General features: G+C 33.7%; 1 protein-coding gene across 1 annotated transcript in view; it reads right to left on the bottom strand.

Moving 5' to 3' along the window:
• Nucleotides 1–299: 299 nt before the first annotated feature.
• The window catches only part of appa (amyloid beta (A4) precursor protein a), a 34,460-nt gene continuing 16,709 nt past the window's right edge, over nucleotides 300–18,050 (bottom strand). The window contains 15 exon segments of the mRNA XM_048198192.1: nucleotides 300–2,335; nucleotides 2,419–2,565; nucleotides 2,747–2,829; nucleotides 4,868–4,921; nucleotides 5,320–5,514; nucleotides 7,385–7,484; nucleotides 9,469–9,597; nucleotides 11,592–11,750; nucleotides 12,122–12,196; nucleotides 13,232–13,365; nucleotides 14,261–14,428; nucleotides 15,846–15,879; nucleotides 15,881–15,962; nucleotides 15,964–16,080; nucleotides 17,682–17,872. Of these exon segments, the coding sequence (XP_048054149.1) occupies nucleotides 2,234–2,335; nucleotides 2,419–2,565; nucleotides 2,747–2,829; nucleotides 4,868–4,921; nucleotides 5,320–5,514; nucleotides 7,385–7,484; nucleotides 9,469–9,597; nucleotides 11,592–11,750; nucleotides 12,122–12,196; nucleotides 13,232–13,365; nucleotides 14,261–14,428; nucleotides 15,846–15,879; nucleotides 15,881–15,962; nucleotides 15,964–16,080; nucleotides 17,682–17,872 (1,770 nt within the window). The 3' untranslated portion in view covers nucleotides 300–2,233.

The raw sequence follows: 18,050 nt of genomic DNA, 5'->3' as shown, positions 1-18,050 counted from the left end.
ATATAATGTTGCAATGCAAAACAATCTTCTGGCTGTTTTCTTTCGATTCTGCAGTGAGATGAAGGCGTTTATCTCTCAGTGGATCCTGTGCAGCTTCACCCTGCAGTGCTGCATCTGTTTCTGCAGCAAAGAACGAAAACTGAGAGGAGAAATGAAGAAGAGAGAGACGTTTTCTACATCTGCGAACACAGAGTGATCTGAGAACACAAAACAGACTGGATACAAACATACAGAGAACGACCCGAAAACCCGCCCGCCCCGAACACCCGCTTAAAAAACACACAACCACGAGTCCAATGGAAAATCAAAATTAAATAGCTGTTTATAAAGGAGTAAATAAATCTCTGAAATGCATAGAACGAAAACATTAAAGACAGTAAATGTACATCGACAGCCACCGCTGATAAAAAAAATATTGAAGTAAAAGCATGGATCCGTTTAAATCGAAGTTGTATCAAAGCAGAAGCCAATTGAGTTTATCATTTTTTTGTGCAACTCAAATCACATTTTCACAAGTTACTGTTTAACCCTGCTAAAATGTCTCTACGTGAGAAAAGACCAAGATCCAAATAGTTTTTCCATCATTTTTTCTATCATGCACTACATAGTTACAACTAATCTTTTTTGCATTACTTTAATATTGACAAAAAAAAAAAAAACTTTTTTTTTTTGGCAAATTTCTTTTTTTTTTTTTTTACAATTATTCTTTTTTCTTGAAAAACAAACCAGAAACAATCAAACAATTTCAAGATCTCATTCAGAAGGACATCAAATTTACCACTAGATTTTTTTGTGACTGGTTTAATGATCACCAAACACAGCGCAGCTGCAGTCAGTGTGCGATGACAGGAGGGAGGAAGAGGAGGGAAGGAGGCGTGTCTGACGGGATGAAGTCTCGGACGTTCACCCTTCAGATCTCCCAGTGTTTCACTCGTTTAGTAGTGAGAGCAGACGGTGCAGGGGACACGACACGCCAGTCACTCGCCGGCCCTAAACGCTGAATCTGAATTGTGCATTAAACGGAAAAAAAAGCGTTAATCTGATCATGTTCATGTTCGTCCAGCCAATGGGAGGTCGTGGTTGAAAAATCTGGAGTGAATTCAAATTTGAATTATGCATTTAATTTGAACTGTGATTTGAATATGAACTGAACTTTAGTGGTGCATTCAATTGGATTTGTGATTTGAATTATAGATTCAATCTGACTTGAACTGAATTTGAATTATGCGATCAATTTGATTTGAACTGAATTTGAATTGTGTTCAATTTGATTTGTGATGTGAACTGAATCAGAATCATGCCTTCAATTTCATCTGAACTGAATCAAAATCATTCCTTCAATTTGATTTGAAATGAATTCGAATTATACGTTTAATTTGATTTGAAATGAATTCGAATTATGCGCTTAATTGGATTTGAAATGAATTTGAAGTGTGTTCAAATTGATGTGATTTGAAATTGAATTATGCGTTCAATTTGAATTTCAAATTAATTTGAAATGTTCAATTTGATTTCAAATTAATTTGAAATGTTCAATTTGATTTCAAATTCGAAATTCTGCACTCAATTTGATTTTAAATTAATTCGAATTATGTTCAATGTGATGTGAATTGAATTTGAATTATGCGTTCAAATTGATGTGAACAATTCAAATTGTGCTCAATTTGATGTGAACTGAATTCAAATTGTGTTCAATTTAATGTGAACTGAATTCAAATTGTGTTCAATTTAATGTGAACTGCATTCAAATTGTGTTCAATTTGATGTGAACTGAATTCAAATTGTGTTCAATTTGATGTGAACTGGATTCAAATTGTGTTCAATTTGATGTGAACTGAATTCAAATTGTGTTCAATTTAATGTGAACTGCATTCAAATTGTGTTCAATTTGATGTGAACTGAATTCAAATTGTGTTCAATTTGATGTGAACTGGATTCAAATTGTGTTCAATTTGATTTTAAATGAATTTGAATTATGTGTTTAATCTAATTTGCCATTTGAATTCCAACTGAATTTGAATTGTGCATTCAATTTGAAACGGAATCTTCAACAACCTGAAACTGATCATGTGAATGTTCGTCCAGCCAATGGGAGGTCATGTTTGATTGACAGTCACGGGAACTGGCCAATAACAGGCGTGATGTTTATGACGCGGTGAGATTCGGCTGGTGTCTTCTGCAGCGTCTGGAAATGAGGAGGGTAAGGGGAAGGTGGGGGGGGGGCATTACGCCATCAGTTGTGGATCTGCTCAAAGAACTTGTAGGTGGGGTTTTCATAGCCGTTCTGTTGCATCTTGGACAGGTGACGTTCCTCCGGGGTCACGGCAGCGTCCACCTGTCAATCAAATCAATTCGCATTTCACTCCCATCTAATGTTCCAACATTTCAGCTCATTTAATTCATGCTGAACTCACTGACCTCAATGATTCCGTGGTGGATGGACGTGTACTGCTTCTTCCTCAGCATCACCAGGGTGATGACGATGATGGTTGCTATGACAACGCCTCCGACCATCAGGCCAATAATAGCTCCCTTATTGGAGCTCACGTCCTCCGCAAAGAAAACCTGAACACCAGAAACAAAAGAGAAGCACATGAGGCATCACCTGCGGCGAGATTACAGTCGCACCGGCTGTCCTCTCAACGGGGTTATGTTGCCATGGCGACTGCATCATGTAATACAGCCACAAGGACAACACGAAAAAACCTATCCTCTGTAATAGTTTTACTTATGAGCATGTAGGTACCAGTTTCTGGTGGTAAACTTCGCTGTGTCTCTCTTCGGCTTCCATCCGCAGCTCAGGAACATCGTCAGGCTTCAGTCCAGACACTGAACAACAACCACAGAGACGGAAAATAAATATCGCAAATACACAGATTTTAGCGTTGTGTTGCATTAAGGCCTGTTCACGCCTAGGACAATAACGATACAGGTGTAGTTTTAAAAATCGCTCTAAATATGAAAGAATAGCAGAGTCCACACCACAACTAAAATGATAACGACAGAGGAACGAACATTGTTGGAATATCTTTCAGAACCATTTATTTCCAATTGAATGATAAAAACATTGACATCCAATCAGAATCCATCCTGCTTTAATTACGCGTTCAATTTAATTTGAAACGAATTCACATTGTTCAATCTGATGTGAATTGAATTTGATTTATGCGTTCAATTTGATTTGAAATGAATTTGAATTGTTCAATCTGATTTGTGATTTCAATTCCAATTGAATTTGAAGTATGCGTTTAATTTAATTTTAAATGAATTCAAATTATGCATTTAATTTGATGTGAACTGAATTCAAATTATGCATTCAATTTGATTTGAAATGAATTTGAATTTTGTGTTCAATCTGATTTGTGATTTGAATTCCAACTGAATCTGGAATATGCGTTCAATTTGATCTGAAATGAATGCGAATTATACTTTCAGAATTATTTTTTTCCAGCTGATGAATGATAAAACATTGACAGGCAATCAGAATCCATACTGCTTTAATTATGTTTCATTTGAAAGGAATGTGAAATTGTTCAAATTAATGTGAATTGGAATTGAAGTATGCATTTAATTTGATATGAAATGAATATTGGTGAATTTGATGTGAACTGAATTTGAATTATGCGTTCAACTTGATATTAACTGAATGCAAATTGTTCAATTTGATGTGAACTGAATTCAAATTATGCATTCAATTTGATTTGAAATGAATTTAAATTGTTCAATCTGATTTGTGATTTGAATTCCAACTGAATCTGAATTGTTCGATTTGATTTGAAATTAATTCAAATTATGCATTCAGTTTGATTCACTTTCAGAATGATTTTTTTCCAGCTGATGAATGATAAAAACATTGAAAGCCAATCAGAATCCATCCTGCTTTAATTATGCGTTTAATTTGATTTTAAATAAATTTGAATTGTGTTCAAATTGATGTGAATTGAAATTGAATTATGCGTTCAATTTGATTTTAATTGTTCAATTTGATTTGAAATGAATTTGAATTATGTGTTCAATTTGATGTTAACTGAATTCAAATTATGCATTCAATTTGATTTTAAATTGAAATTGTTCAATCTGATTTGTGATTTGAATTCCAATTTAATTTGAATTATGCATTTAATTTGATTTTAAATTAATTCGAATTATGCATTCAATTTGATGTGAACTGAATTCAAATTATGCGTTCAATTTGATTTTAAATGAATTTGAAGTATGCGTTCAATCTAATTTATGATCTGAATTCCAACTGAATCTGAATTATGCATTCAATTGGATTCACTTTCAGAATGATTTTTTTCCAGCTGATGAATGATAAAAACATTGACAGCCAATCAGAATCCATCCTGCTATTAAAGCTCCAGCATTTAAAGTGACAGACAACAAAATTGCAGCACGCCTAGCCTTATAATAAACAACGATATTGTTCGCTGGTGTGGACGCTAATATAGTTATCATTCTTGTAGGAATGATAACGAGCTTGTTGTGGGTATTTTGCGCATAATATTACTCATTCCCACAGGTTTCACACTCACAACAAAAACCGCTTCTCAAACAGCTCGCGGGTACCAATTAAGTTCTTTTTCGTGGCTTATTGCACTTATACAGTCAAATACACACAAAATTGTCAAAAGGCCTGTCTTGGCGAGTATTCAGGTAAACAGTCAGTTTTGGAAAGTAAAAAGAAAATGCACATTGTCTAACTGTATATTGGATCTGTGCATTCGCTCTTAAAGTGACAGCAGCCTACTTACTGTAGTTCAAAGTTTCAAATAACGCCTCCCTGTGCTGTGTGTAAGCTATTGCAACAAAATTACAGTTGTAGAGTAACTGAATGAGCAGATACACATTTCATCCTCTCATGTACCTGGTCGGGTCGGGAGGCCTCGGTCTGCGACGGGTCGGGCATCTACCGGCTCAACTGCAGAGAGACACGAGTCGTCAGTTACTGATTCACTTCATACACACATCAAAACAATGTCAGCTTTGAAGAAAAGTGGCTGTTTTGCCAACTTAATCTGCCTTTTGATTGACTAATAAAGCGCAGAGCATCATTCTGAGTGCCGTTCACACACAAAAACAAAACACTTGCACCTTTGATACTCTATTTTGTTCATTAACAAAGATTAATAAATGCTGTAAAAGATATTACTCATTGATAGTTAATGCTATAACTAATGTTAGGGTTTGAGCAGCACGTTAATGAATTGCTAATTTGAGGCAGCAGATCTCTGTGTTCCTGTGACGGCGGATGTCAGATCTGCTGCCATATGGTGTTCTTGAGGCAGCCAGGGCTGCTGGGATACGTCCAGCTCATACCTTCGTTCTGTGTGTTGGGCTGGTTGAAGCTCTCGGGGTGAATGAAGCCGAAGCCCTGCGTGTCTTCAGCGGGCAGCAGATCCAGGCTGGCGGTGCTGTCGGGCATCAGGGCGTCGTTACCGTAACTGACCCGCACGTCGCTCTGCAGGTTCGCCAGCTGAGCCGACATCTCCTGCTGCTCGCGCTGCAACAGCTCTGAGACACACACACACACACACACACACACACACACACACACACACACACACACACACACACACACACACAGCTTCAGATTAATGACCCTTAATAATGTGTGGGAATACAAGTCTACAATAACACAATGTTGGCATAATTGTTCATCCAAAAACGACAATGAGGATTTATGAGATTTTTTCCTTTTTATTATAATTTACAACATTTTTAATATGATAGTTTTTTATTCTTTCTTTTTTTTAATTCTTTAATTTTTAATTCTTTATTTTTAATAATTTTATATAATTTTTTAAATTAATAATAATTTTTTAAATTCTTATTAAATTAAATTCTTTATTTTTTAATTCTTTCTTTTCTACATTTTAATTCTTTATTTTTTAAACATTTTTATATAATTATTTTTATTTTTCAGTTTTCATAAGTTTTATTAATTTTGTTGAATTTGTCGTCACTTTGTTTTTTTTAAATGTCTATAATTTTTATTCATTTTATTCGTTTTAGTTTCAGTTATTTTAGTACTTAGTTAAAAATAAAGAAATTCCTTGACAACATTTTTAATATTATAATGATAGTTTTTATTAATATTTTGAATCAAGTTTTATATTTTGTTGTAATTTTGTTGTGTTTTTGTCATTTTTAATTCTTTTTTTTTAATGTCTGTTTATATAATTTTTATTAATTATTTATTTATTCATTCGTTAACTTAAAAGTTTGAATAACTTTATCTAAACAAGAAAATTTTAATTTTCCTTATTTTTTTATTTATTACTCATTTTATTTATTTTCATATAGGAACAGAGTTTTCTTGTTATAATAAAATTATGTTTATCAATGATAATGTTGCATGTTTATTTTTATTAAAATTCATTTTATTTTTCATATATAAACTGAGTTCTCTTTATTATTGTTATTATATAATTATAATAACAACAAAACAAATGATAATTATTTTTATAATTTTCTCATGATTATTCCCACTAGATTCATTTTGTTGTCATTTTTATATATTACAGTAAAAGATAATGCAGATACAGCATACACTAAATGCAGTAATACAAATAATTACGTGTAAACAATTTAATATTATATATATATTTTTTAATTTAATTTAATTTAATTTTAATTAAATTATTTTTACAGTAATGAGAACTAAAAATTTTTTTACCAATTATATTTTAAGTGGGAAAATGTTTTTGTCCTTTGATATCTGTCAAAAAATAAAAGGAAATTATTTTTATTGTAAAAAGTAAAAATATATATATATATATATATATATATATATATATATATATATATATATATATATACACAAATTTTAAAGCTATTCCAATATGATTATTATGGTTTTATATTTAAATATTTTAAACGTAAAATGTTTACATTTTTAGATTTTTTGTAGTTAAACTTAAAGGCATACTTTGACAAAAATAAACTCATTGTGATGCTGAACGGGAGTTTGATGATGGGCAGAAAACGATGCGGTGAGCAAATGAAAGAGAAGAAACTGCAGACATCAGAAAGAGAGAGCGATGATGAGGATACGACCGGATTACAGAGGAAACTCCATGCTGATCAGAGCTTTAATTACAGACACACTTAATGACAGACGAGCTGCTGCCGAACGCAGGACTGAAGCCAGAGAGCAGGCGGCCGCGGCTCACAGATGGTGCAGTGACGCACGCCACAGATAAACGGCAGTCGATGAAGGGCACGTGAGATCAAGACCGTATACGACATCTGACTGTCCACGTCACTCGATCGATATATTCAAATGTGAAATAGTTCGTCATCATTCACACTGATGACTCTCTTTCCTAAATAACATCATGCAGTGATCATGAGCCGTCTGTTTTTATCGTCACAAACTCACCGACTTGGTCCTGGATATCATCGGCGACTCCCGGCACCTTGTACAGCAGCCCGAGAGACTGATTCATCCGCTCCTCGATCACACGCAGATGGGTCAGCACCTGAGGTCAGAGGTCAAAGGTCAATGAGCTTTTCATCTTCTTCAAGATCCAGCTAACTCACAGTGTGCTCATCTTCACAGGCTTCAATCAACAGCTTCGATATAAAAAACTAAGTAAACTAGCTTGCTGTCTATGGCCTACATAGACAACATGTGACTGATTTAAAACGCTCAACGTCAGTCAGTCAACTAATCATTCATTCCAATAGAGTGACGAATAGTTTGATGGTTTATAATATAATAGTTTGTAATAGTGTGGTAAAAACAGTTTTAAATTAAATTAAATTATTAAATTAAATTGGTGTGGAGAATGGATGGATGCAAGGATATATAAAATAAAATAAAATAAAATAAAATAAAATAAAATAAAATAAAATAAAATAAAATGTCACGCAATTTGAGGAGTGTATTTAATCAAACACTTATATTCGTAAAATAATTAAATGAAAATAAATTAAAGTGGTGTGGAGAATAGATGGATGGATAAATTAAATAAAAAAAAAAAATAAAAAAAATAAAAAAAAAAAAATAAAATAAAAATAAAATATGGTCACCCAGTTTGGGTGTGAGTGTATTTAATCAAAAACTTTAATTAAATTAATTATTAAATGAAATGAAATGAAATGAAATTATTATATTAAATGAAATGAAATGAAATGAAATTAAATTGGTGTGGAGAATGGATGGATGGAAAGGTAAATAAAATAAAATAAAATAAGATAAATAAGATTTAAAATAAATAAATAAAGTAAAATAAGAAAAAATAAAAAAATAAAATTTAAATAAAATTAAATACAATAAAATAAAATAAAATAAAATTAAATAAAATTAAATTAAATTAAATTAAAGTGGTGTGGAGAATGGATGAATGGATAAAATAAAATAATAAAATAAAATGTCACGCAATTTGAGGAGTGTATTTAATCAAACACTTACTTATATTCGTAAAATAATTAAATTAAAATAAATTAAAGTGGTGTGGAGAATAGATGGATGGATAAATTAAATAAATAAAAATAAATAAAAATAAATAAATAAAATAAAAATAAAATAAAAATAAAATATGGTCACCCAGTTTGGGTGTGAGTGTATTTAATCAAAAACTTTAATTAAATTAATTATTAAATTAATTATTAAATTAAATTGGTGTGGAGAATGGATGGAAGGATAAATTAAATAAAATAAGATAAGTAAGATCTAAAAAAAAAAAATAAAGTAAAGTAAAATAAAATAATAAAATTAAATACAATAAAATAATAAAATAAAATAATAAAATTAAATACAATAAAATAATAAAATAAAATAAAATAAAAAAATAAAAAAATAAAATAATAAAATAAAATATGGTCACCCAGTTTGGGAGTGAGTGTATTTAATTAAAAATGTGTATTCATGCAATAATTCAACAAATCTCAACACATAAATAAATGATAACACAAGCCGGTCAAAAATAAGAAATGGCAGGAATCCTGATGCACAGATGAAATATATATGAGAGGCCATATTAAACATTTACATCAAATACTGTATTCAAACCCACACCAAAACTTCACTTGCTTAACTAGTTCACAATTACTCTCTCTCCAGTGATCAATCTCACTCAACAAAAGCATGATATAATAAAATAAAAAAATAATATATCTTTATCAGTATTACATCAGTGAGGTTTCTTTTGTTTACTTTAGTTAACATGAACTAATGAAAATGACAAGCATTAATTGCAGCATATTAAAAAAAAAAACTAAACATGAAAAATAAAATTATAAAAATAAAAGCTAATTCAAAATATTAATAAAACTAAAATGAACCATGATGGGGCCTGAAGTGTTAACTTTACATTTATACTGGCTTCGTCAAGTGCAATAGTTACGGGGAAAAAATATTAATTATTAACATAAAACATACTGTACTTGGGAAAAGCACAAGAACACTGACTGTGAATAATGTGATGTTAGTTATTATGCGTCACAGCGAGCGTCACGTACCTGCGGCCGAATCTGCGCGGCCTTCTTGGGGTCGACCATGCGCACGTGTTCGAAGTGTTTGAGCGTGTGCTGTCGGTCCTTCTGCTCGGCGCGCACGTACTTCTTCAGCAGGCTGAACACATGCCGCGGCTGAGAAGAGGAAGACGGGGAATTAATGCACACGGATGCACTTTCTTTCTCGCATTCATAAGTAATATGATTTGTGCATCTATATCCTGCATCCCAATTCACCTACTTACACTACGCCCTGAAAGTATGTACGGCTTTTGTGAAGAAAAAGTACATTCTTTAGTTAAGTGAATCCTGTCACTGTTTAAATCAATCATCTTGACAGTTAAAGTCCTCCATAATCAATTCAGTTTAATTACTATATCAGAATTAAATGTGTAAATCTAAATCTCAACGCAAGCTAAAAAAACAAGACTAAACTAAAACTTTATTTTACATTAATTTGTTTTATTTTGTAACTCCTGAGCCATGATTCATGAAGTGAATCAGTTCATTTGAGTTTCAGAAAAGATTCACATGTTCATTTGACTTCCTGTGTGGCATTTCAGTGTTCAGTTAATATTTTGTTTTCAGATCTGATTTAATTAAATAATTCAGTGTTTTTACTATTTTTTATTAGCAGTATTTAGTGTGAATGTACAGTACAGTCCAAAAGTTTGGAACCACTAAGATTTTTAATGTTTTTAAAAGAAGTTTCGTCTGCTCACCAAGGCTACATTTATTTAATTAAAAATACAGTAAAAAACAGTAATATTGTGAAATAATATTACAATTTAAAATAACTGTTTTCTATTTGAATATATTTGACAAAGTAATTTATTCCTGTGATGCAAAGCTGAATTTTCAGCATCATTACTCCAGTCTTCAGTGTCACATGATCCTTCAGAAATCATTCTAATATGCTGATCTGCTGCTCAAGAAACATTTAATGATGTACAATTGTACAAAATATTTGTGTACAATATTTTTTTTCAGGATTCCTTGATGAATAGAAAGTTCAAAAGAACAGCATTTATTTGAAATACAAAGTTTCTGTAGCATTATACACTACCGTTCAAAAGTTTGGGGTCAGTAAGAATTTTTATTTTTATTTTTTTGAAAAGAAATTAAAGAAATGAATACTTTTATTCAGCAAGGATGCATTAAATCAATCAAAAGTGGCAGTAAAGACATTTATAATGTTACAAAAGATTAGATTTCAGATAAACACTGTTCTTTTGAACTTTCTATTCATCAAATAATCCTGAAAAAAAATATTGTACACAAATATTTTGTACAATTGTACACATTAAATGTTTCTTGAGCAGCAGATCAGCATATTAGAATGATTTCTGAAGGATCATGTGACACTGAAGACTGGAGTAATGATGCTGAAAATTCAGCTTTGCATCACAGGAATAAATTACTTTGTTCTAAATATATTCAAACAGAAAACAGTTATTTTAAATTGTAATAATATTTCACAATATTACTGTCTTTACTGTATTTTTAATTAAACAAATGTAGCCTTGGTGAGCAGACGAAACTTCTTTTAAAAACATTAAAAATCTTAGTGGTTCCAAACTTTTGGACTGTACTGTATAAACTACTGTTCAAAAGTTTGGGGTTATTAAATGCTTTTCTTCCGCAAGGATGCATTAAATTGATCAAAAGTGACATTTATAATGTTACAAAAGATTCTATTTCAAATAAATGTTGTTCTTTTGAACATTCTTTTTTTTTTTTTTTTTTGAAAATAAACTGTTTTCAACATTGATAATAATCATAAATGTTTCTTGAGCATCAAATCATCATATTAGAATGATTTCTGAAGGATCATGTGACACTGAAGACTGGAGTAATGATGCTGAAAATTCAGCTTTGATCACTGGATATAAATTACATTTTACTATATATTCACATAGAAAACAGCTATTTTAAATTGTAATAATATTTCAGATTTTTTCATGTATTTTTGATCAAACAAACACAGCTTTGGTGAACAGAAGAGACTTCTTTCAACCGACCCCAAACTTTTGAACGCTAGTGCATGATGCATGTGAGTTTTTGAACGTGTTTCTGCAGGAACCGCTCGTGTGTGGATCTGTGGAACATGTTAAAGGACAGGCGTGTACCCGGGGCGGATCGGCCTGCAGGGCGGACAGGTAGCTCTCGAGGGCCAGACGCCGGCGGTCATTCAGCAGCGCCTCCACGCGAGCCATGTGCGTCTCCACCAGCTGCTGGCGCTCGCTGGCCGCCTCCTGCTCCAGTGCCTCCACCTTCTCCTGGAAGTGCTGCGGGAAAACGGACAATCAAGCAAAGCCTCATGGAAAATCAAACCATATTACAATAGAGTGCTTCATGGAAGAGGGCGGAGCCGAAGAGCTCTTTGTTTTGCATGCTCAGTCTCTGATTGGTGGAATTTTCTGTAAAGCATCATGGGTAATGTAGTTCACTAGGAATTCTGCTGATAAATGTGATTATTTTAAAACTAAGTTGAAAAAATGTGGGCTGGCGTCTTCAATAGAGGCAAATACCTCATTTAATATCAATTAATGGTTTATAACTTAATGATGGAAAAAAAAAAAATCACTTTTAATTTAATTTGAAAATCACTTTTAAAAAATTTCTTCCTGGTAAAGGTTGTATTAAGGACTGAACTGACCTGGATCACGGCCTTCTTGTCATTGCGCGGTAAACTCTTCGCCTGTCTCTCAGCCTCTTCCCATTCCCTCATCACCTACAGAACAAAATCACATGACATCATGTTATATTAAATGCCATATTTCTATAGAAACATCTTCATTCACACACATTATATAGTAAAATTTGGGGTTAGTAGGATTTTTTAAGTCATTTATTTTGATAAAAAATACAGTAAAAATTGTGAAATATTTTTACAATTCAAAGTAATTGTTTTCTATGTGAATATATAGTAAAATATAATTTATATCCAGTGATCATTCACACACATTATATAGTAAAATTTGGGGTTAGTAGGATTTTTTAAGTCATTTATTTTGATAAAAATACAGTAAAAATTGTGAAATATTTTTACAATTCAAAGTAATTGTTTTCTATGTGAATATATAGTAAAATATAATTTATATCCAGTGATCATTCACACACATTATATAGTAAAATTTGGGGTTAGTAGGATTTTTTTAAGTTAATTATTTTGATAAAAAATACAGTAAAAATTGTGAAATATTTTTACAATTCAAAGTAATTGTTTTCTATGTGAATATATAGTAAAATATAATTTATATCCAGTGATCATTCACACACATTATATAGTAAAATTTGGGGTTAGTAGGATTTTTTAAGTCATTTATTTTGATAAAAATACAGTAAAAATTGTGAAATATTTTTACAATTCAAAGTAATTGTTTTCTATGTGAATATATAGTAAAATATAATTTATATCCAGTGATCATTCACACACATTATATAGTAAAATTTGGGGTTAGTAGGATTTTTTAAGTTAATTATTTTGATAAAAAATACAGTAAAAATTGTGAAATATTATTACAATTCAAAGTAATTGTTTTCTATGTGAATATATAGTAAAGTGTAATTTATATCCAGTGATCAAAGCTGAATTTTCAGCATCATTACTCCAGTCTTCAGAGTCACATGATCCTTCAGAAATCATTCTAATATGATGATTTACTGCTCAAGAAACATTTATGATTATTATCATTATAAATGTCACTTTTGATCAATTTAATGCATCCTCGCTGAATGAAAGCGTGAATTTCCCTGCGTGTCGAACCTGAGACATGCGCTCGCGGTGTTTGGCCTCCAGACTCTCTTTGGCCTTCAGGAAGTGAGTGTGTTCGTTCTCATCCGCCGGCGTCTCCAGATATCGGTCCACTGCATCCGGAGGGCTGGAGGAGGGAGTCGGCACTGCGGACCGGAGAGAAAAACGCTTTTATTTTCGTGTTTAAGTCACAGATAATCTCTGTAATGTATCTGTGACACTATAAAACAATGCTGTTGTAAATGATTCACATCTCAAACAAGCATCAGAATCTGACCTGAAATGGCTTGACAAGCACAATTTTATGTCTCTTGGTGATGCATTACTTACCATATCAAAAGACTTGATTGAAAGCATGACTTAAAAGACACTTACTAAAGTCTAAACAGCATTTGACAGATAAAGTCATGAAGAGAGAAGCGAGGAAGTTCAAGGTTTGTAGTGAAGACATTGAGATAAACCATTTTATGCATGCAAATGAAAAACACACACTTCAGTTGAAGAATAATTGAGTTACAAGAGAGAAATTCAGTGAGAAGATCCGAGTTAATCAGCAGCCAAAGCCAAACTCACACACACACACACACACACACACACACACAGAGCGTGTCACAATAACACACGTGTGTGTGAGAAAGAGTGAAAGTGAAAACGCCCGTGAGAAACTGACAGTCAGTGCAGATCAGCAAGAGTCTCATACTGAAGGAATAATTCAGCTAAAATTAATTCACTCGCCATCATGTCCTTCCAAACCCGTGTGACTTTATTTCTTCAGTGAAACACAAATGAAGATGTTCAGTGTCTATCAAGCTCCAGAAATGTATCATAAGCCTTGTGAAAAAGACGTACACTTACTTCTACGTATTATGGAAATAATATACTTATAGCAATATTTTTAGACAGTTTATTGCATGTTAATTGCAGTTAACTTGTTAAACGTCTCTTGTTGTGTTTCGCTGAAGAAAGCAAGGCGTTTAATGGGCATGAGTGCGAGTGAGTGGAGTGTTAGTGGCACACGTGGCGGTTCTGTCGGTGACTTACACACGCTGCTGCAGACAGACAGACAGTACTCCTCCGACTCAAAGTTATTGCGGTTTCCTCCGCAGCCTCCGTAGATGAAGGGCGCACAGCGGCCCTCCTCGCGCACAAAATACCAGCGGGGCAACATGGCCCTGCAGGGGCCCGTCTCTGCGCTCGCAAAGCACACCTCTGACGGGACACACACACGCAGACACGCATGAAGAGCAGCGTCTGACGACATGAGAACTAGTGGTCGATCCGATATATCGATATTTGGCTTCAGTTTTTAATTATCTGCATCTATTTTGACAGCGTGTGTGACTTTTATTTTGAAAGTGTTGTGAATGGCAGCGAATGAGTGTCCGAGCGTCTTCATTAGGTTACTGTCTCTGTATAACAGTTCTGTCTAATAAATGTGACTTTAATTTTGACATAATATGTGACTTTTATTTTGAAAGCATTGTGGATGGCAGCGTCTGAGTGTCTGAACGTCTTCAATAGTTTACTATCTCTGTATAACAGTTCTGTCTAATAAATAGGGTGACTTTTTTTGACACTGTGCAGAACTTTTATTTTTAAAGCGTTGTGAATGGCAGCGCCTGAGTGTCTGAACGTATTCAATAGTTTACTGTCTCTGTTAACCAGTTCTATCTAATAAATTATGTGACTTTTATTTTGACATTGTGCATGACTTTTATTTTGAAAGTGTTGTGAATGGCAGCGCCTGAGTGTCCGAGCGTCTTCATTAGTTTACATATCTGTTTAACAGTTCTATCTAATAAATGATGTGACTTTAATTTTGACAGCGTGCGGGACTTTTATTTTGAAAGTGGTTGTGAATGGCAGCGCCTGAGTGTCTGAGCGTATTCAATTAGTTTTATCAGTCTCTGTTTAACAGTTCTATCTATCAAATTTGATGTGACTGGTTATTTTGACATAATGCAGTGACTTTTATTTTGAAAGCGTTGTGAATGGCAGCGCCTGAGTGTCTGAACGTCTTCAATAGTTTACCGTCTCTGTTTAACCAGTTCTATCTAATAAATTATGTGACTTTTATTTTGACATTGTGCATGACTTTTATTTTGAAAGTGTTGTGAATGGCAGCACCTGAGTGTCCGAGCGTCTTCATTAGTTTACTGTCTCTGTTTAACAGTTCTGTCTAATAAATGTGACTTTAATTTTGACATAATGAGGGACTTTTATTGTGAAAGCGTTGTGAATGGCAGTGCCTGAGTGTCTGAACGTATTCAATAGTTTACAGTCTCTGTTAAAAGTCACATCATTTGTTAGGCAGAACTGGTTATTTTGACATAATGCAGGACTTTTATTTTGAAAGCGTTGTGAATGGCAGTGCCTGAGTGTCCGAACATCTTCAATAGTTTACTGTCTCTGTTAATCAGTTCTGCCCAACAAATGATGTGACTTTTATTTTGACATTGTGCATGACTTTTATTTTGAAAGTGTTGTGATGGCAGCACCTGAGTGTCTGAGTTCTTTAAAAAGAGACCAGCCTCAGGTCTGCATTCAGAAGCATTCGTGAATCACATCTGTGCGATATCGCTCGACCACTAGTGAGAACAGCATGTGACCGGATGCGCTCGCTCACCTCGCACCACCTCCTCCACCGACTCGGTTGTCGTTGGTCGTGGTGGTCGTCATGGCAACGCTCGTGCTCTGGCCGATGTCGCGGCGCTCGTCGATGACCTCATCATCTTCGTCCTCCTTTCTCGTCCTCGTCTCCGTCTCCATCCTGGTCGTTGTCCACAGCCTCGTCCACTTCCTCGTCCGGATCCTCGTCATCCTCTACAACAGCAGGTTCAGTGTCTGCGTCTCGAGTCATGCTGCGGGAAAACATCAAAATGCATTTGATTCGTCAAAAAGCATCTTTATAATCCTGCATTATAATACCGTCATATTGAGACACCGTCACCATTCAATCAGAGGGGAAAAAAATATCAAGTCCCATCCTTCATCTTTTTATTTAATATCCTTTCTTACTTGGAGAAACATGACCTCCTGTTAAAAATGGCTAATTAATTATAGAAAAACAAGTGAAAATGTGCAAACATCATGCTAAAATGCTAAATCATGTTAACCACAAGCAAAATTATGTTAACATAGCATAGCACAGCCTACGTGTGCTAAGACATGCTAAAAACATGCTAAAGACATTTTAACATGCTCGCAATATCTAGTGAAACGTTAGCATCAATGCTAATGAAATGCTAATCGTGTTAACATTATGAAAACATATTATAAATCTTGCTAAAACATGCAAACAACATGCTTAATTGTATTATAATGCTAGCAACGTGACATCAAGCTAGCAACATGTTGTGTTAATATAATGCTAATAACATGGTAATCATCTTGTTAGAACCATGCTAACCATATTAGCATCATATAATCACAATGTTAATTGTGTTAACATCAAGCTAACGACATGCTAATTGTGTTAACATAATGCTAATAATGTTATCATCTTGTTAAAATCATGACATCAACATGCTAATCATGTTAGCAAAGTCTTGCTACGCGTTAAAACATGATAGCAACATCTAGTGCAAAAATGCTAACATCATGTTAACGAAATGTCAATCATGTTAACATTATGATAAACATATTAGCATCTTGTTAAAACATGCAAGCAACATCCTATTGTGTCATAATGCTAACAACATGCTAATTGTGTTAGCATTATGCTAATCATGTTGTAATCTTGCTAAAAACATAATAGCAAAATGCTAATCATGTTAGCATCATACAATCACAATGCTAATTGTGTTAGCATTATGTTAGCAAACATGCTACTTGTGTTAACATCAAACTAACAACATGATAATCATGTTAGAATCATACAATCACCATACTAATTGTGTTAACATTATGTTAGCAACATGCTACTCATGTTAACATGATAAAAACATGTTAGCAAAATGCTAATCATGTCTGCATTATGCTAGCAACATACTGTACTTGTACTTGTGTATTCATCAGGGACAGTACATATAATCAACACTCTGTGATCTAAATGTGCCAGATTTAGCTAAAACATGGACATCTCCTCTAGTGGTCTCGGTTAACCCTTAAATGCCTGAATGTTTCGCCAATCATTATTACATATGTGGGTCTTTCGCGACCCGGATCAATATCTAACACTAAACACTGCGGTGATATAAAACTCTACTGGTATTTTAATAATTACAAAAGTATAAAATAAAGCAAGGTGGAAGGGTTAAATTTGAGCAGATGTTTTAACAGGAATACAGAGAAGGTTGACGTCTAACTGTATAAAACGGGTAGTGAATGACATCCTGGGTCTCTAAAGACCCGAGGTGTGCGTTTAAGGGTTAATGTTACATAGATTATATACTCTCACTATATTTGAGGATTTCAGGCACCAAATAAGATCTCTGAGCCAGTATGGAGGATCAAGATGTACCTGTTCTCGCTGTAGTCTGTCTCCGCTCCTCCCCACCAAACATCAGAATCATCCTCCTCCACCGCAGCGCTGTCCGACTCCTTCTCCGCTTCCGCAGGGCAGCAGACGAACTCAACGCCACGGAAACGGTCAATACCGCACGGCAACAGCATCCCATAATCATGGAGATTCATGCTACGGTCGCCGCATGACTGTAGAGAGATGCATTAGATTGAATCAGCGCCAAGACGTGCGTTTATTGACATTTAGTTAATGTAATAGATCATCTCTCTTAACATCATTTCACTCCTGGTATGAACATCTATCATTCTGTTTCTCCAGTAAGAGCACACGTGCGGTTTGACCTCGTATAATCCGTACGGCACTAAT

This window comes from Megalobrama amblycephala, linkage group LG7 (assembly GCF_018812025.1).
Source record: "Megalobrama amblycephala isolate DHTTF-2021 linkage group LG7, ASM1881202v1, whole genome shotgun sequence".
In the NCBI taxonomy this organism is placed as follows: Eukaryota; Metazoa; Chordata; class Actinopteri; order Cypriniformes; family Xenocyprididae; genus Megalobrama; species Megalobrama amblycephala.
This window is presented reverse-complemented; position numbering and strand designations above follow the sequence as displayed.